At 50.5% G+C, this 20,022-nt stretch overlaps 2 protein-coding genes across 9 annotated transcripts in view; both read right to left on the reverse strand.

Moving 5' to 3' along the window:
* The window catches only part of SFXN5 (sideroflexin 5), a 118,999-nt gene extending 102,065 nt beyond the window's left edge, over nt 1-16,934 (reverse strand). Inside the window, exons 1-3 of one of the 7 annotated variants that reach the window (XM_045788263.2) lie at nt 14,812-15,899; nt 11,890-12,014; nt 4,396-4,464 (exon numbers count right to left, since the gene is read on the reverse strand). In XM_045788263.2, the coding sequence (XP_045644219.1) occupies nt 4,396-4,464; nt 11,890-11,922 (102 nt within the window). In that variant the 5' untranslated portion in view covers nt 11,923-12,014; nt 14,812-15,899. The other 6 variants (XM_087863542.1, XM_045788264.2, XM_045788260.2 and 3 more) reach the window with 6 other exon arrangements.
* A 740-nt stretch (nt 16,935-17,674) lies between these two features.
* RAB11FIP5 (RAB11 family interacting protein 5) overlaps nt 17,675-20,022 on the reverse strand; it is a 36,742-nt gene continuing 34,394 nt past the window's right edge. For both annotated transcript variants that reach the window (XM_087863539.1, XM_087863540.1), the window contains one exon: nt 17,675-19,916. In XM_087863539.1, coding sequence (XP_087719665.1) covers nt 19,713-19,916 — 204 coding nt within the window. In that variant the 3' untranslated portion in view covers nt 17,675-19,712. The remainder of the gene's footprint in view (nt 19,917-20,022) is intronic.

Here is a 20,022-nt window from a genome sequence, read left to right on the forward strand (position 1 = left end):
CAATGGCTGTTTTCTTCTACAATTATCAGCTGACATTCTTCGGTGAAGGTGAGCTTCCCTCTCCCACACTTTTAGCATTACTATGGATTCATAGATTTCTCCTCCTCCTTCGTGTTACTGTTATTATTGACTTGCAGATTTATTATTATTGTTATTATTATTATTATTATTATTATTATTATTATTATTTAGAGTGTTATAACCATTGCTTGTATTCTTCTTAATGTTCAAACTCTCCCAGATGTGACTGGTGGGTTTCCCTTTAAGCCAGTTGCTGCGTCCCCATCACCCTTTGAGCACCCTCCTACTTTCTGTAGCAGTTCTCCTTGTCCCAGATGTGGATTTGGCCACCCCTCCAAGAAACTCCAGTTTCTTTTAGTAGGTAGTGGTATTTAGAAACCAAGATCTGAGTGTTTAGGGTGTTTACTATCACCAGGTGTCATTGCTTCTAGGCCCTTTCAATGAACAGAGTCAGGAAACTGGGAAATCTAAACATAAATATGCGTGTGTGTGTGTGTGTGTGTGTGCGTGCGTGTGTGTGTGTGTGTGTGTGTGTGTGTGTGAGTCATGAGTTCATATCTATACCTCCAACTTGATATAATAGCTTGTAGTTCTTTGTCCTTTCCCCTACTCCAGATCTGTATCCCCTACTTCCATGATGGGAACCCTGGTTCCCAACATCAATATAATTACTTATCTATTCTATCCTGTAATACACCCCAAATAGTTTCAGATTATGACACCAATACTCGTATGGAGTCTGTGTTATTAACACTAATTTTTCAGTTAGTTTTCTCTGCCCTTCAGGATGATAATCTGTCAACCACTCATTCCCTTAAATAACTATTGAATTCAGAATAGCAAATTCCTTTCATCTTCAGTCCATAATTAAAAGTAACTTCGATGTCAGCTGGTACAACTTTGCCCTTAGAGATCTAGATCTAATTCCATGACCTACGTGCAAAGCCAAAGCTGGGGCTTCTGCCAACTCCTGGTGGTTTGCTTCCACGGGTCTGATCCTGCACACACTGCACCCTGACAGGAGACTCACAGCCCCTCAAGATCCGCCCCCTCCAAATAGTCAAGTCTTGCAGAGATTTCAAGAACCAGGCAGACTTTGCTGGCAATCTCCCAGGAATGATGGTGGAGGGGACAACAGTACCACACGTCAACTTTCACAACTCAGTAGGCAGACCAGTCTCAAGAGAGCCCCAGCCACTGGCCTCTCAGCTCATCCCAGATGCTTGCTCGCCTTCCCATTGTTTCTCCCTCTACCTTCTCTCTCCTCTCGGCAGGATCAAAAGCACCATTCTTCCCCCTTTGTCAAGCAGACTAACCCCTCCCCTGAAGCCTTACTCAAGACATTCTTATGACAAAGACAGCCTTCTTCCCAAGAGAAAATACGGTGAATAAAATTTCCTCCGCCTCATTACCCATACAAGGGTTGGAATCTTTTTAAAGCTTGGCTAGTTATAAATGACAAACAAATTGCTGCAAAACTCTCTCAAGATGAGTCTATCCAACAACTCAGCAAATGCCTCTCAGAACCAGGTCACCAGATGGCTCAAGCTGCCCGGGATCGTTTTACCTCAAGAAACTCTGGCTTCCAGAACCACCTCCTCATGTCTCCACAAACCTATCCCCCCTCACAGGCAAGCAGGCCTGGCCAGATCTCCTCCAGCTGGGTGCCCGCCATCCCACACTCCCTTCCAGAACACCAGCCAAGGACCCCGAGAGAGAAACAGTGCTCTGTGGATCACGGTCTGTGGACTGAGCCCAGCAGACGGGTAGCCTGGCCCTCCTGGCAGTGCCACAGTTCGTGGGGGAGAGCCTCAGGTAACAGACTCTCCTCTCCGCTTCTAATTTCTCATTGCCTCCCTGCCGATGGCCTTGCTAAGCGGCCTGCCTGGACTAGAACCAGTGAGTCATGGCCCTTCCAGAGTGTTTAGGGCTTAGACAATGATCTTCCATGGGCAAAAACTTTCCAAAATGCCAGCATGTAGTGCTGGAAACAGTCCCCAATGAGGGTGCAGGCAGGAGGGAGGTATGAGTCTTTCTGGGAAAACTAGCCAAGTCTTTGATGAGGGGAACATGTGAAATTTGAAAAATATTCCAAAATTACCGTTGTATTGGTGATTTTCTAGCCAGTAAATAGTTAAGTTGCTTTGACATGTCAATTGCTGGTAGTGGATAAAGGCCAAAAACGGTTTAGTGATGTATAAGAATATTGGGGCCATTCAAAATGCAAGAAAGAGGTGGTACAAGGAGAATAGGAAATGAAATGGCCTGGGAATGAGAAGAGGGTAGACGGGGGAGGAGGGAGGGTGGAGGCCCCCTGGCACGGCTGGCACACTGCCCTGTAGCTGCCCATCCATCCTCAAAGCCCCTGCCTGCTCGTGGTAATCTGGGGAGCACTGAAGTACCTCCTGACCTTCTGTCTCCCTCCACCATGGCTCAACATGCCTCAAAACCACCATCTGCACCTATCCTTTGAGTTAAGCACGGGCCTCTGTGGTCTTCTCCATCAGGCAGGTGGCATTTTTGTTGGGATTCATGTTACAATTGTATCTAGTTTTGCACCATTCTGGAGCTTTCTAAAAAGATATAGAACCTAGGCTAGGTAAGTAGTTTCTCTAGCATGGTGCTTTTCCAAATTTTTATGTAGTCACATTGATTACTCCTTAGGAGAATCCAGACAGAGCCCAGAGTACGGCAGCCTTGCCCTTAAGAGGTGGTAGACCCAGAGGGACAGGTAAAGTCAGCCAGTAAAATACCTGAGCCCTTTGTCCTTGCTGAGATGCAGTAGGAAACCATATATCAGGGTAATTCCCACATTTCACATTACTGGGCTGCTCTCCCAGGCCCAGTGGGGATTGTTCTCGGCCCAGGTACCCAGAAGGCCTTGTGCTTCTTTCCATTATGGCTTTTACCTCCCAGAGGGATCCACGCCGTGGCAGAGGCAAGCCAATGCTCAACCACAGAGATGTGCAGAGAAGGGCTGCCACCTCGGTAAGCCAACTCAAAGGCTCAACGACTCCTTGGGCTAGGTGGCGGCCCAGCACAGGAGCCCAGGGCCTCTGCCTGCTGAGTAATCTTGGGACTGTTACCTGAACAGGATGCAAACTGGCTAAGAATAAGGTTCTGGAGACAAGCTTACCTGCGTCATACACTGGCTCCACCACACTGGCCAGCACCATGTGCATGAGACTTAACTTCTGTCTGTTTCCTCATCTGAAAAACGGAACTTAGAATAATATCTACCTCACAGGGTTGCTTTGAGTTAATCCGATGTGCTAATGCACGTAAAATGCTTACAACACTGCCTTGCTCACAGTAAGTGCTTCAGAAGTATCTGCAGTTTTATATGTGCATGCACTACTCTACACACACAAAGGCTCTAAAGACATACTTCTTACGATGGCTGAAATAAATTTGGCGATAAATTTAATTTTGATGATACCTCATGCTGGTGAGGACGTGGAGCAACTGGAATACTGTGGATGGGAATGTTAAATGCAGAGCCACTCTGAGCAATGGTTTGGCAGCTTCCTATGAAGTTAAACATACATTTGCCACAGTTTCCACATGAGCTAGCAATCCATTCCTAGTTTTTTACTCAAGAGAAATGAAAACATACGTCCACACAACGAATGCTCATGGCGTTTTATTGGTCATAGCCCCAGACTGGAAACAGCTCAGGTGTTCATCAATAAGTGGATGGAAAAACAAATTCTGGAACATCCTTTCAACAGAATACGATTCAGCAGTAAGAAGTCACCAGCTCCCGACACATGCAGCAACGTGGATGAGTCTCGAAAGCATTAGGCTAAGGCAAAGAGGCCAGACCCACAAGGCCGCATACTGTAGGATTCCATTTCTATGACATTTAAACCAGGAAGACAGCAGGGGCAGAGAACAGACGAGTGGTGGCCAGCAGCTGGCGGGAGCAGGGGAGCGGCTGTCTAAACGAGCCTGAGCGAACACGGCAGGCGATGGACGGAAGCGCTCTACAGCTTCATGGTGGTGGTGGAAACACGACCGACTATGTTTGCCAAAGCTCAGAACGGTACACATACCAACGGTAAACTATACCTCGGGAAACCTAACACTACCTACGAGAGGAGGCAACTGGGTAGGGAGAGTATACAAAGGACACTTTTTTATTCCACTTAAACATACCTGTACCATTTGAACTTTTGTCATGAGCTGTCAGTCAGGTCCTGGGTAATAACTTCATTAGAGTTTGAAATCAGAATGAGGCTATCTATCCACTTAGAAGGGACGCCGTAAGATGCAAATGGCATGAGATAATGTGGATAAAGCATACGCACAGATGACCCATGGCTCTTCTAAAGTGACAAGGGGCCTCCACTGAGAGTGACACCCATGACTTACCTCAGTGACAAAGAGTGTGCGAGGATCGATGATATCCAAGAAGTGCCTGAAGCGGCCGTAGAAGGATGTCTGGAGAAGGGGGTGGGAGAGGAGAGCAGATCAGCTGTTGCAGACCATCCCCCGGCCCCCATGGACCATACCCCACAGCTTACCCTGATCACTGGGATCCCACCACCCCCAGCCCTCCCGCATGTGATGAATGCCAATGAGGCCTCGCTTCTCAGTCACCCGAGGCCAGCTTTCCAAGGTCTGAAGGCTTTTAAAGTCAACTCATAAAGACCATTAAGATACTCGGTGACTGTCCCAGGTCCTCTTCAGGGGGCTTCCCATTTTCCTCCTTCTTCCCCCAATTCCCTGAGATCCCCTCCAAGCCTTCCACAGTTCCCCAGCACCAGGGAACACGCAGGCTGAAGGTGAGGCCCGAGTCCAGCCCTCTCCCAGCCTTCCCTGTGCACCACAGCTCTTTGCCTTGCTCGGGACCTCTCAAGTAGAGGGAGGGTCCCTCTCCACGGTCCAGCTACAGGCTCTGCCCCCAGGGAAAGCTCCTCACAGGCCAAGTTCAAGCATGACAGCACCCAACGCACAGCCCTCAAGCCCTCCTTTACCCACAACCCTGGAGCTGCTGTGAGGCTGAGGACAGGGGCCTGCTTGCCCTGGCCTCGCCCCAGAGTAGGGGCCCCAGAAACGGAGGGCTTTGTGCAAAGCAGGCCACAGGCATTAGCCCACAATGAAAGGAAACCGAGCAACAAGCAACACTGCTCCCGGGCCCTCTGCCCCAGGGAAAAAGCTGAGCTCAAGGGGGCGAGAAGACGCCAAGCTGGGGGACAAAGGGGAAGCTGCAAACACTGAGGGTTCATGCCTCACTACACTCCGGGCTCTGCCCCAAATCCTCCTTGGAGTCCCACAGCTCTCCCAGCACCATCCTCTGCACGGCGAAGAAAGCAGAAGCCTCCACACTCCCTCCCTCCCCTTGCTCACTAGGACACCAGACCCCACAGCCACCTTCTGCTGCTTTCTCTTACCAGTAATGACCCTGCAAGAGTTCCCTGAAAGTCCCCTGGGCATACCAGGCCCCATGCTGCCTCCACTTTCTGCTCGCCGTGACACCCCCTACATGGAGCACGTACCCTCTCCACCCCCTCCCTCCACCCCCTTGAGGTACTCTGTTCACAGACCAGATCAAGCTTCGGCACTTCTCCTTAACGAAAACAGTAGCTTCTCTAACCTCTTATAACTCAAAGGGCCTAAACCATTCCCCCACTTATACATAATGCTCACACTGCCATCCTGGCAAAATTTCCGCTCTAAGAATTTAGTCTAAGGAAACAGGCAGAGATGTTCAGAGGCGTGGTCAGATGTACCTGCTGACAACGCTCACTGCTGCATTATTTACAAAGGCGGATGGTTCAGTAAATAATGGTCTGCTCACAGGACTGAACGCTAGGCAGACATCTAAATCATGTTTTCAGACGTTTATGGCATGAAAAAAACGCTTATGATTTCATGAAATGCATCCTAACAGGGTAATTCCAACTTAAAAAAACAAGGAGACAAAGAGAGCTAGATGGACAGTAAGTGGATAGCAAGGATACAGAATGACATCCAGACCCTCGTCTACTAGAACAAACCAGGGGTCCTTAGAGAAGTGGCTGATTCCAGGCCTGGGGAAGGGAAGGGACAAGATGAAACCGGTTCATCTTGTTGGCCTGGAAAGTAATGAAGCTGCCAGCCCACAAAATGATGGGGACACGTTAAAAGGACCGATGAGGGGCAGATGGACACTGTGTGCCTTTGGAAGTGACACCCTGAGAAATTCATGGCGTCACTCAAATAGCATTCTGGAGGGACTGAAGCTAATCCTGAGTAGACATCAGGCAAACCCAAATTGAGCAGCATTCCATAAAATGACCAGCCTTGTTCATCAAATATGTCAATGTCATAAAGACAAAAATTGAAGAACGGGTCCGCGTGAAAGGGAGCTAAAGAAACAAGACAACTAAACATAATCTGTGATTCTGGACTGTATCACAGAAAGATGCTCTCAAGGACGTTGTTCCTGAGAGAACTGACAAAATTGGAATAGGGATCGTAGATCAATAAAAGTATTCGACCCATGTTAGATTTCTGAACGTCATCACTGTACTTGAGGTTATTCCTAGACACTGAATGTTTGTGCCTCCCCCCAAATTCACATGCTAACCTGACACCCAGTGTGTGGTATTTCGAGGTGGGGCCTTTTGGAAGCAGCCAAATGAGGGCAGAGCTCTTACAAATGGCATCAGTGCCCTTATAAGAGCCCCCCGAAGGCCCCCTGGCCCTTCCACCATGTACGAACCCAGAAGATGGCCGTCTATGAACCAGGAATCGAGCTGTCACCAGACAACGAGTCCGCCAGGGCCTTGAGCTTAGACTGCCCAGCTTCCAAAACTGTGAGAAATCCATTTTTGTTGTTTATAAGCCACCTAGTCTATGGTATTTTTGTTATAGCAGCCCAAATGGACAAAGACAGAAATGTCAGAATGCCCTCGTTCTTATGATACACAAAAGTAATCAAGGGATACATGAATGCAACCTACTCTCAAAAGGCTGAGAAAAATACCATGTATAAGCACAGACGGCAAGAATACAATCTGGAAACGTGGGTACTTTTATATGGGTACTTTTCTTTACAGACTTCCTTGATGATATCATGCATATTTGCTACATTTCTGAACTTTCTGATCACCTGTAGACAAAAAGAATAATAAAGGAAATGGGACAAAATGTTAAAAACTGCTGGATCTAGGCAAAGGGTATATGAGAGTTCTCTTTATTCTTATTGCAACTTTTCTGTAAGATCGAAACTATTTCAAAATAGAAAGTACAGGGGCGCCTGGGTGGCTCAGGCAGTTGGGTGTCTGCCTTTGGCTCAGCTCATGGTCTCAGGATCCTGGGATCGAGCCCCACGTAGGGCTCCCTGCTCACTGGGAAGTCTGCTTCTCCCTCTCCCCCTGCCCCTCCCCCGGCCTGTGCTCTTTCTCTCCTCCTCTCTCTCAGATAAATAAATAAAATCTTTTTTAAAAAATAGAAAGTACAAAATTATTTTTTTTTAATTAGATGAAAATATATTACAATGTTAACAGAGATTGACTCTGGGTAACAGGAATATGGGTGATTATTTCTTTCTAAAATGAAAAAAAAATCAGCATTCTGTATAATATATAAAAGTAATATTCTATTTTAAAAATATATATTTCATTTAAAATATTATCTACTCTATTACTTGCTCACAAGCTCCTGAAGGAGGTAGGCTGTTGGGTGTTACTTCCATAGCTTCATGCTGCCTGGCTCCTGTCTGCTGTCTCAGACCTAGAAGGGGCTCCGACAACATCCATCTGCCTCAAGAGCAAATGAGTGGGCAGGTGAGCAGCCTATGGCCTGGAGGCTACCTGCGGGGGATGGAGCCCAGGCAGGGCTTCCAAGGGAGACTAGGACTTGAAAGGGACAACAGTAAGGCAGTTAGTAGCCCAAGGAGGGGGGAGGAGCAGCAGGGGGCCTCAAAGATGGGGGCCTCAAAGGAGAATAGCCAGAGTGAAGCAACCTCTTGAAGACGGTCCAGTGGAGACTTCTAGCTTCTGACTGCCCGGTGGTCTGGCGCCATCCTCATCCTGTCCTAGCCCTGCCGGCCCCCTGTGTCACTCTCCACCACTGCCACTGAGAGAGAGTCTTAGGTAAAACCCTTTGCTCCACAGATATCCTCGCCCCCTTCTGAGCTGGACTCAGGGAACACCACAGTGAACAAGCCGAGCCCATCGAGAAAGACAAGTAAACAGATAACTACCAAATACTGTGATGAGAGCTTAAATGAAGCATCATCAAGTGCAGGGAGGACACAGAGGACTTCTTCCTAGTGAGTCAGGGAGGCTTCCCAGAGGCGCTGGGTGGGTGGGTGGATGAGCTTACCAAGCAGAGAGGGGTCTCCACAAGGGCCCTGATGCATGAAGGCCGGACTCAGAAACTGCAGCACTGTCAGCCGAAAGGAGGGACTGAAGTGTGATACGAGACATGTTAGAAAAAGAGGGCAAGGCCAAGAACAGATAGGGTCTGCCTAGAATGTTCTGATAACTAAAAAAATAACAATGATTACTGTAGTGCCCTGGGGAACGAGCTGTATTCCTGTATTCATTCAATCGATATGCATTACATACCTACTCTGGGCAAGTAAGTGCGCTGAGGAGTGCAAGGCCGGCGAGATAAAGATCCCCAGCCCCAAACAGTCATCACCTAGTTCCAGATTACAAAAATTAAAAGAAGAGCAATGGCACCAGACTTCTGTGGTTTCATTCATTCATTCACCCAATAGCTCCTAAGGACCTACTGTGTGCCCAGCACTGCGCTGAGTCCTGGGGTAGAGCAAAGGGCTGCCTGACTGGGGGAATGAGGAAGAACAGAAGGTGGATAACGCCTTGATTCCTAGTTAGATACGAATGCCTATGAATCGGGACAAGGAAAACAGGAAGCATACGACTTACAGAACAAAAGTTCTGTGCTGGTCATATGAGTCTGGTAAACGTAAAGGGCCTTCCAGATGTAACATTTCAATAAACACTGGAAACAGAGACCAGAGATTCAAGAAAGGGCTTCTGAGTTATAAATGCGAAGCGTAGGTGATAGTGTACTAATCCAATCACCCTAAGATCCCGCCCCAGGGACAAAGTCACGTCTGCGGACTCACCGCCATGAGGGAGACCACACAGCAGAGGAACTGTGGGGTGCATCACCAAACAAAGGGAAGAATCAAGTTAGTATAGAATTCTGGGCAAAGATGGAGTAAAATTTAAATGTCATGGTGCTTGAATAGGCTCAAAGCAAAGCAAAGCTATGAGGAAAGGGGTCCCTCTAGGTCTGGACTGAGAAATGGCCACAGGGTCTTGTTTCCTTAGAAACCATAAAATTTAGATAAATGTGGACTGTTGTGTCCAGAAACTGCTTATTTGAAGCAGTGTGCTTGGGTTAATCTCTGAGTCAAAGTGACTTAGACCCACCTCTCAAGAGGAGGATGTTTCATTCCTACTGATAAATTATTTTAAAAAGCAAAGTTTCTGGCAGCTATGGTCTTGGAGAATGTGAATTCTCAGGGAATATGGAGGAGCGGTCACCCCAGAAGTAAGTCATTCGGACACCTCACAGCTGCAGCAGGTCCTTGGGAGAACCACCGATTCTTTGTAGGGAGGGGGCTTCTCTGTCTGTCATTCCAGACTGAAAAATGGCAAAGAAGGGTTTCACTTTCTCGTCTGAGTTGATTTTTATTTTCTCAAAAGTTTTAAGTGTATGGCCTTTTTTTTCCCCTCCAAAATTCAGCCCCATCTTTACCGAATCAATCAGTGGATGTTTTTCCTTCCCTTTTTCTTTACCGGAAAAACGAGTCAACCAAGTGATTCCTTCTCTTTCCCTTCACAAGAAAGGTGAGTCAATTCATTCTTAGCAGGACCTGCATGCAGCACAGACAGTCCCACCTCTACAGCCCCTGGGCAGAGCAGGCCTTGGGAGGAGCAGCGGGGGGCCAAAGCCTGAAAGAAACTGGCCCCCCTTCAATATATCCCTATACCAGACCCATAAGTCACAGCTTTTCCAGACCAGGAATAAAATATGCCCTGAACTTAGAGCCCAAAGGCAGAAAGGCCAGGCCGGCTCAGTAGCCCTCAGCCAGGCTGCACAAGGAAACACCTGGGCATCCCCAGACGAGGTCTTCCACCCAGGGATTCAAATTCTATTGGCTGGGGTGGGCTCCAAGCATCAGTGTCCACGTAAAACCCTGCCCAAGCGATTCTAATATGCAGCAGGGATTGAGAACCACTGGACTAGGAGGTATTGACCTTGTCCACAGCACAAACCAGCTCCAGGACCAGCCTGGGAAACAGTCACGGTCCAGCCTATAGGACATAAATGATTAAAACACATAACTACCTGCAGGGCATTTTTTCCCTGAAACTTGAGTTCAGGCAAACTGTATGAGAAACCTCTCTATCACCTCCCAACTCCCAGCCCACACACAGCTCTGGTCCTGGGAGTGAAGAGCGTACTTTCCTGTTCCAGCCAGCTCCTCCTCCGCCAAGGGAGCCCCGTGCAACCTACCTGCTCTGCTGCCTCAGGTGACTTCTGAACTTCCCATGCACACACAAAGCACACTCACACCCCCAGTCAGCCTCGCAGCTAAGTGACCTCCCAAAGGAACAAGGAAGTTTAAAAACAAAGAAACAAACAAACAAAAAAAACCCAACTCACTTCTGGATAGACTGAAACACAAATGGGAAGACGCATATGAGTTTCCTCCCTGTCCTAGGATCCAACTTGCCAAAAATGGTGTCTGGGCCCAAAACAAGTTCAGGAGAGCAAACGAACAGACAAAGATGAAAGGGAGCACAGTCTGGTCATAACTTTCCCAGGAGCTGTCCTGTTGTTTTCCTCCCCTTCACTAGACAATATGGGGCAGTGGTTAGAAGCATGGACTTAGGGGCGCCTGGCTGGTGCAGTCAGCTAATCATCTGACTCTTGGTTTTGGTTCAGGTTGTGATCTCAGGGTCATGAGCGCTGAGTCTGCTTAAGATTCTCTTTCTCTCCCTCTGCCCTTCCACCCTCCTACCTGCCTCTCTCTCTCTCTCATATAAATAAATAAATCTTAAAAAAAAAAATAAGTATGGACTTAAAGTTTATAGGAACCACAGGGGACAGAAGAACATATTAAATAACACCACAGAACTGCCATGAGCCATATTCAGAATGAGGGAAACTCTACAAGACAAGCAGCACAGTTTCTTCAACAAATAGAGAAAAAAGAGAGAGGAGGCGGACCAATAGATTAGAAGAGACTTATCAGTCAAATATATTGTGTAGGACTTCTGGGTTCCTGATTCAAACAAACTATTTAAAAAATGATGTGACAATCATGGAAATGTGAATAGTGTGCTGGACTGGATGTTTGTGTCCCCCTCAAAGTCCTATGTCGAATCGGAACCTCCACGGTGAGGTTAAGTGATGGTATCAGGTGGTGGGGCCTTTGGGAGGTGCCCTCATGAATGAGATTAGTGCCCTTACAAGAGACCCCAGAAAGAGCTCACCACTCTTCCGCCATGTGATGCTATCGCTAGAAGACGCAGTCTATGAACCAGAAAGCTGGCTTGCACCAGAGTTTGCCACCACCTTGATCTTGAACTTCAGCTTCCAGAAGCATGAAAATTAAGTTTCTGTTGTTCGTATGCTACCCCATCTATGGTGTTCTGTCATAGCAGCCCAAACAGACTAAGACAAATTGTGGCTGGCTTGATGGTATTAAGAAATAATTATTTTAGGTGTGTTAATGGTATTGTGGTTATGTTAAAACAAATCAAAACACCCTCTGATACGACACGAGAAAGAAGGCACTTCACCTCTGTGATTTTCTTCCCCCAAAACGCATAACCCCAGTCTAACCATGACACTAGACAAACCCGAATTGAGAGACGTCCTACAAAATACCTGAGCAGTACTCCTCAAGACTGTCAAGGTCATCAAAAACAAGGAAAGTCTGAGAAGCTGTCACAGACCAGAGGAGGCTAAGGAGACATAGCAACTAAACGTAATGTGGGATCATGGATGGGATTCTGGAACAGAAAAAGAACATTCGTATAAAAAATAGTGAAATCCAACAGAGTCTGCAAGTATAGTTAATAGTAATGTTCCAAGGCTGGTTTCTCAGTTTTGACAACTGTCCCAGAGTCATATGAAATGATACTATTCGGGGAAACAGGGTGAGGGTTATACAGGAATTCTGTTATCTTTTTGTCTTCTGTAAACCGAAAACTATTCTGAAGTAAATGTGTTTTTTAAAAGTCCTTATTTTCCAGAGATACCTACTAGCAGGTACAATAAAATGATGGGCTGTCCGGGCCCTGCTTCAAAATAATTCTTTGGTTGGAGGGCCGCCTGGGTGGCTCAGTCAGTTAAGCATCTGCTTTTGGCTCGGGTCATGGTCTTAGGTTCCTGGGAAGGAGTCCAATGTCAGGCGACCTGCTCAGGCCTCCCTGCTCAGCAGGAAGCCTGCTTCTCCCTCTCCCTCTGCCCCTCAGTCCTGCTGGTGCACTCTCTCGCTTTCTCAAATAAATAAATAAAATCTTTAAAAAATAAATAAAATAATTCATTGCTTGGGATTGGGGGCATACATATGACACGAGGCTGGTCCCACAGGGGCAAATCTTGATGCTCAGTGACGGCTGGATCTTTCTTTGACAGCTGTCTCCACTTCTGAAGTCGGAGAACCTTAATAAAACAAATGAACAAGGCACCTGGAGCCAGACTGCCTAGGAAGTGAGTTAATCTGTCTGTCTGCTGCAGACTCCTCACCTATCACATAAGGGATAATCGTATCTGCCTCACGGAGTTGTCAAAATTCAATAAGTCAATATGCCAAAAGGCTGGAGCAGGGGTGCCTGGGTGGCACAGCGGTTAAGCGTCTGCCTTCGGCTCAGGGAGTGATCCCGGCATTATGGGATCGAGCCCCACATCAGGCTCCTCCGCTATGAGCCTGTTTCTTCCTCTTCCACTCCCCCTGCTTGTGTTCCCTCTCTCGCTGGCTGTCTCTCTCTGTCAAATAAATAAATAAAATCTTTAAAAAAAAAAAAAGGCTGGAACAATGCTTGGCTATTACCATCACTTATGGGGAGGAAAATGGTCACAGAGCAAAGCCCAGCAAGGCAAGGCATCTTCCTCCACCCTCTGACACTGCTCAACGTCCTTTCCCCCCAGCCCTCCTGCACAGAGATCCCTGGAGGATGGAAGGAAGAAGGGCTCAGGGGCAACACTAGGGAGTAAGGAAAGACCTCTGCACCCAGTCTTGCAGAAAGTGATGAGACTAGCTGGGGACTGAGGGTGGTGACCCTGGTGTGGGCTGTGGGAATTGGACCCTGGATTATGAGCCACTCAGGGTTCAAGTGGCTGAAAGCAGCTAGTGTGGTGAAAGGAGGGTTGTGGGGGGAGGAGGTCAGCAGGGGAGGGGGCATGTGGGCCTTTGGGGCCCCTCCAAAAGTGAGGTCTTCATCTCAGAAACAGGGGAAGCCACTGGAGAATGTTCAAGTGTGTGGTGGGGGTAAGGGTGGGGGTGGGGAGGGGAGGGAGTCACCTGATCAGACCTGCATTGTTGAGACTGCCAAGTGGAAGAAGGAGGCATTGGAAGGCGGCCAGAGTGGAAGCAGGGAGACCTGTTAGGCTTCCACAATGGCTCTGGACATAGAGAATGGGGGCTTGGTCTAGGATTCCAGCAGGGGAGACCAGTGGATTTGAGAGCTGTTTTAAGAGATGAAAACACAGGGCCTCTGGTTGTATTTGCAGGGTGAGGGAGAGAAAGGGAAGTATGCAAGAGACCTGCAGGTTTTTTGGGCGTCAACTGGGTGGCAGTTGGGCTGCCTGCACAGCAGGGAGTGGTGTGGGAGGAGCAGGGGGGGGCAGGGAGCGCAGAGAAGTTCCTTAACATGGACAATCACCTCCACTGTGCTTTATGCAAGTCACTATGCTGGAGGAGGGGAGCTTCCAAAGCAGATACAACAAACACTTTGACCCCGCAAGAGTGGTGCCAAAGAGAGAGATACCAGCAATGGCTGAATGGAGTAATCTCAAACGTGCATTTATGGCTCCAGCTGTGAGCACAGCAAAGGCCTCAGTCATTAAAGCCACTGGGAAGGTCTCAATAACTGTGTGTTGTGTAACTGAATGTCCCAGAACAGGTACCAGAAAAAAACACAACCCGCAAACCTTTATTCAGCACATTACCATGTGTCTAGCCCCACCTCGGGGTAAGATGGAGACAAGGAAGGGCAAGATCAGCCCCTTCTCTCAAAAGATGCACACAAGGGTTGAGGAGAACAAGTAGCCACACATTAGTGTTAGAGGAATACAGGACAGACGGTCACTAAAGGCTGACCCAAAGGATCCCACTTGGGGTGGCCAAAGAGGGGGGCAGGAGAGAGTCGTGACCTGGTCCCACTAGGGGTAATATCACATGGGAAGAAAGGACTAGGTGTTTCCGGAGGAGTGGGCCTGTCTGATCCTTGAAGAGTGAGTAGAATGTGTGTGGAGGGCTGGTGAAGGGGGACAGCCAATGAAGGGTCACTGGAGTCCAGGGAGAGGCACCCCTGACAGTCTCACTCTAGGTGGCACCCTACATACTGGCAGGAAGACGCCAGTCTTGCCTCGGATATTGACATGCTGAGTTGGTTTATTTTTTGTTAAAGGAATTAAGGTCCTGTTTTTAAACAGTGGGGACATTCTCTCAGAAGGCTCAGGGGGGCAGTTCCTTAATTATCAGCGAAGCTCGGTGCACTACTTTCCTGGAACCAGTCCCTCTCCCACACAAGCACCACCACCAAGAAAACAAAAATACAAAACACAAAAAACCACCGCACCGACCTTTGTACAATTTCCTTTCTTCCTGCAAACTTCTTTCTGTCCGCCTCCGCTGCCCCCCACCCAAGGCAAGCCGCTTCAGCGAAGCCTCTTTGCCCTTCTTCTATAAAGTCCACCTCCTCGACGCTGGAGGCAGTGGAGGACGGAGGGTGTGAGGCGGCCCGAGGCGTGGGAACGGCCCCTCCAAGCCCTCAGCCCCGGCCGCACGTCCGGCCTGTGGGTTCGATCCCCGTCTCCGTGGCCGAGGGCGAGTTAGCGACGCCCCCTCGGGGGTCCCCGAGTAAGAGGGCCACTGTCACCATGCTCCGAAGAGACCGACCACGTCGGACGGAGCCGAGTGCTCGGCGGCGCCAGGGCCCGGGTTCCAGAGACCCGCCTCGGAGGTCGCACCGGGGGAGGGGGCTGAGGCGGACTCCCGGGGACGCCGACTCTCCCTACAGCCCGCGGCCCCAGGGGATGACACAGCGTTTCCTCCGCACCCCGGCTCTCCCCGCCTGTCCTCGTTCCATCTCCGGCAGGGCACCAGCCGACCGACTCGCTGCGTCAGCGAATACCCAGCTGGAAGGGACAGGGGTCGCGGGGCTGCGAGGACCCCTCGGCTCGTGGCCCTAAAACATCGCGCACTGAGGACCAGGCTTGGGGGTCGAGGGCTTGGGAGCATGACCGCGGGGTGCGGACGCTGCCCGGGAGCTCCGCCAGCAGCTCGCAAAGAATATCAGTCCCCACCCAGGGAAAGTTAGAAGGGATCTCCGCCACGCCAACTTGTCATCCAGAGCCGGAGTCGAACTTTCCGCGGGACTGGCTGGCTGCACAGCCCAAAGCGACCCTGCAGAAGCCGCTCGGACCCGGGCGCCCCAGATCCCCGGCCGCGACCGGCAGTGACCAATCACTGAGCGCCTCGGGCGGGAAAGGCTGGAGGGCGGGGGCAGCCGAGGAGTGACGGCACCGGCGGCCAATAGGAAGCCAAGGTGGGAGTCCTCACCCATCCTGCTCACCAATGGGAAAGGGATGGCTGGGGCCGAGGTCCCCGAGGCAATAGCTGCAAGGCTCCCCAGTGGCCGCGGGTCGGAGACCCTAAGACTAAAGGGGATTGGGGAGAGGAGTTTACTCGCCCTCCCTGTGCCACCCGCCGACCCTCAGACCATAGCCCGGTCCTCACCTGCTGGAAGCGGGGCTTGCCCAGCTGGAAAGGAGGTGCATCGGTCGAGGGGTTAGCGGCACTAGCCGCCGCCGCCGATGCTGTAGTCGCTGTATCCGCCATGGCCACTGACGCCTGCAATCTCCGGCCCTTTTAAAATGTCCCTCCTCGGCCCCCGCCACAGCTGCTTCTCCCGATTGGCCATAAGCAACCGCAGCGAGCCGGAGGCGCAAGGGGTTGTGGGGAGCGTAGTTTTTCTCGTCACGGTGCTTGACAACCCTAAACTGCGGAGAGTTGCACCGACTCAGACCCGGTCTCGGTTCCTGCCGCCAGCTAAGCAGGCTCGGCGTGTGAGAAGAGTGTGCGTGTACGACTCTAAGGTCCCGAAGTGGGCCACGGGGCTACTCCTCGCCGTTACCTGCCCCTAGAAGTTTGAGTTGCTGCGGAAGGCATCGCTCCTGGGGCTCTAGCCCAGAAGAGCCCTACTCAAGCGGGTCCGACCCTGGACTAGATGGGCAAGGACTCCAGGAGGGGTAGGGTTAATCCCAGAAAGCTTTCTGCAAGGACTTGCACTGCGGAATCATCATGCAGTTTCTTCTGTCGCTACCCTGCCCCTCCCCTTGTGCTCTCCAGCCACCCTGACACTCAGTTCTAGGAGCATGTTGGGCGCTCTCCGCCCTGACCCTTAAACATTCTGTACCCAGAAAACTCCGTTAACTTTTTATTTTTGCCTGACTCTGGCTCTCCTGACCTCAGCCTACACATTGCATTTTCCGAACCATCACCCTACTTCCACAAAATCCACTCATGCTGCTATAGTATCCAGCACTTTTTTGCCGCCCGAGTACTTATTTATGGTTTTGCATACGTTTCCTACTGTAAGGTCCACGGGACAGGAGGTGCTTTACTGATACGTCCTCAGTGCCAGGCTTGGGAGGGCTCACAACAAGGATGCAAATATTTGCTGACTGTTTGAGTTAAACAGTGGGAGCTTCAGAGCCTCGGCAGGTTCCACTTCCTTTGTCCAACTAAGGAAGGTCCCTCCCCGGCCTAATTCCCAAGCGGGAAGAGAACTGGGAGTGGGGAGTGGGAGTTCAGCAGTGTTTATTAAGCACTACAAGGACTTTAGGTAAGAGAGAGTAGTGCATATCACAGAGCAAGACACCAGCAAGGATAATAAACACACTTGTGCAGTACAGAGTAGAAGATCCCCAGCTGAATTATCTGGTCAGTGAGCCAGGCTGGGAGGAGGGGAGAGAAGCTGTCTGTTTCACCCAAGAGGACAGGAGAAATAATTTTGACCTTAGGGAACCCCACTTTAGGTCCCCTTCATCTCATGGTGAGGTGTAGCGTCGGCTCATGCCTGCTCATGCCTTTCTGGACGATGCACGGTCTACGGCAGTCAGTTCCTCATCCATCAACAAGAACCACGAGAAACAGACTATTCCTAAAGCCGGAGAGAGGTGCTAACTAGCCACAAAGAATCATTTGTATCTTGGATTTGTACCTTTCCCACCTAGACTAAGCGATCTCAGAATAAGAATCAGGTCTCATACCCTCTGTATGCTCTCACAGTACTCAATGAATGTGTGTCTACTGGCAAAGAAAAGACTGAGTCCAGGCCACTGAGCAATGCTGTGCCGCTGCCCCTGGTGTTAGGACAGAGGCAGTGACACCCCAAAACCCCATCACCTGCCTTCTCCCCCAGGAACACCATAGAGCCACCTGCAGTATATGAACTTTTTATTCTTCATAAAGTGCTCAAAACATGAAGAACAAGCTCTTTATAAACAGGAGTTACAACTAGGAAGACCAACAGCAAAGCAGAACTGTGCCTGCTCTCTGCCCACCCCACCTGCAACTCTCCAAGTTGTGGCCAGGAGCAGAAACATCCAACGAGAACCTTGGGCTTCAACTCAAAACTCTTCTGAAGACATCCTCGCCCTGGGCATTCTGGAGACCCACAGTCAAGGACGAGCGGAAGATCAGGGTCAGGGCTGGTAATAGGTAGAGCCCGGAAGAATATGTAGTAGGAGAGTGCTCCCCTTCCCCCAGAAGAGATACCTACCCAACCCCCAATGAGCCCCCAAAAACATGACCCAAGACCTGGACACCTGTGGACACTATCCTCAGCTTTGATGAGTGATCCTTAGGGTAGATAACATTACAGGGGCTTTCACCTCATGTGTGGGGCTCCTCTGCTTCATCCTGGCAGAAGACATCACCCGTGGAGCACATCTCCTTCCAAGGCTTTCAGAGAGATCCCACAGGCCCTCTCAGGAAGAAGAGGAGGTCCCAGAGGAGCTCTCACCTCCTTGCTGGGCCAAAAGTATCCTCCTTCAGCACCTCCTCACCTCAAAACCTTTGCTAAAGCAGGGTACCACAAGTCACTAAAGGTTCCCTGCAGATGCCATGGGAACCTTGCCATGTTTTCTGCAAGCAAACCAGGGGCTGGGCCAAAGGACAGACACTTCATTTCAAAGTGCACTGCAGCCAAGCCAGGCAAGGCCATGGGGCAGAAGGGACAGGCTGAGAGAGCCGCTAGTGGGTGACAGGAGGGCAACAAAGGCTTTTTCCTAAGTACAGGCAGAATGAGACCTCCCACTTCCAGAATGTAGTTGTTATCCCAGGAACTTTCTCAACTGGGGAAGGAGGAGGAGGAGGCAGGAAAGTTAAAAGAGCAGTGGCAGCTTTGCCAGACCCTTAACTGAAATTAACTCTAGGGAAGGGGCACAGGGCACAGCAAGGCTGACCCATCCTCCTTTCCCATTTCCAGGGCCTGACAGATCTGGCCCCATGTGCTCAACAGGGAGGGAGGGGGACAGCAAACAGAGGGAGAGGTCTACATCCAGAGGCTTTTGACCCCACCCACAAAAGGCACATTTTAATTGGTTTCCAAAAGTTCAAACCCCGCAGCAGCACAGAGTTTTGGCATCTGGACAGGCAACAAAAACAAAGATGGAGGCTTGATCCCCAAACATAAGCAGCTCAAAGCCCTGAGGCCTGTGGAGGGGCCCGCAGCTTGGAGGTGCACGAGGAGGTGCTCCCCTCACCCCTGCCCCAGCTCTGCGCACATTCACATGAGTGACGCTCAGTGGAAGATCGGAGGAGGGGGGCGGGTGCGCCTGGAGAACACACATCTCCCTCCGTCCACACGGCCCTCACTCTGCAAACTGCCAGAAACACACAAGATCAGGACACGGCAGAGACGAGACCAGACCATACAGGCTCCTTGCTCTCAAGGGAACAGACTCGAGGCTCCAGTTACCCATAACTGCAGAACGGGCAGCTTGGTTCCTGCCACAGCCGCAGGAATGCTAGGAGCCCTCAGCGGCTGGAGACAGATGAGGGGGACAAGGGCTTAGCCTTGGATGAAATGACTGACCGTTGTGGGGTAATACAGTATGTCCCAGATACCACATCACATTGCAGCTCACCCCTGCTCTGACTTGAGGGCTGAATTCTTTGTTCCAATACCCTGGAGCCCCCAAAACTAAGGGATATGAAAATAGGCAGGTGGGAGAGACCCAGGGCTCCCAAAGACACACAAGTTGTACATGGAACCTGATGCCTCCAGTGGGAGTCCCAAGGGCCCCTGTTCTAGCAACCCCCATGGACGCAGGAGGGAGGGGGAGCAAGGAGTGACAACGGAGGACAGACGGCAGCCTGCCCAGGTGAGAGTGAGTTCAGCAGGAGGGAGGGCAGCGCAGGCCCGGTTTGGGCAGTGGGCCCACGCCGACCCTCCTAGGGACAGGGGTGAGGAAGGCTACTTGGGGGGGTCAGGGGGGATCTGCAGCAGTGTGGGTGAGGTCTCCATGATCCGCACCAGCAGCCGGTCAATGTAGCTCTCCAGCTCCTGCACGTGCTCGTCCCGCTGGCTCAGCTCCCGCTCCCTCTGCAAGAGCAGGCCGATGAGCTCGTCGTGGGTCAGGTGGTAGTACTTGGCCGACTGGTCCAGAACACCTGAGTCCTGAGGCCGGGAATGCAAGTGAGCAGGGCAGCCTCAGGCCTACCTGCCCATCTGCCCACCAACACCCAGGTTTCACCCCTACAGGCCCCTGGAGTGGCCTCTGTCT

This window comes from Ursus americanus, chromosome 7, assembly GCF_024610735.1.
Source record: "Ursus americanus isolate L20-20 chromosome 7, mUrsAme1.1.p, whole genome shotgun sequence".
NCBI classification, from domain to species: domain Eukaryota; kingdom Metazoa; phylum Chordata; class Mammalia; order Carnivora; family Ursidae; genus Ursus; species Ursus americanus.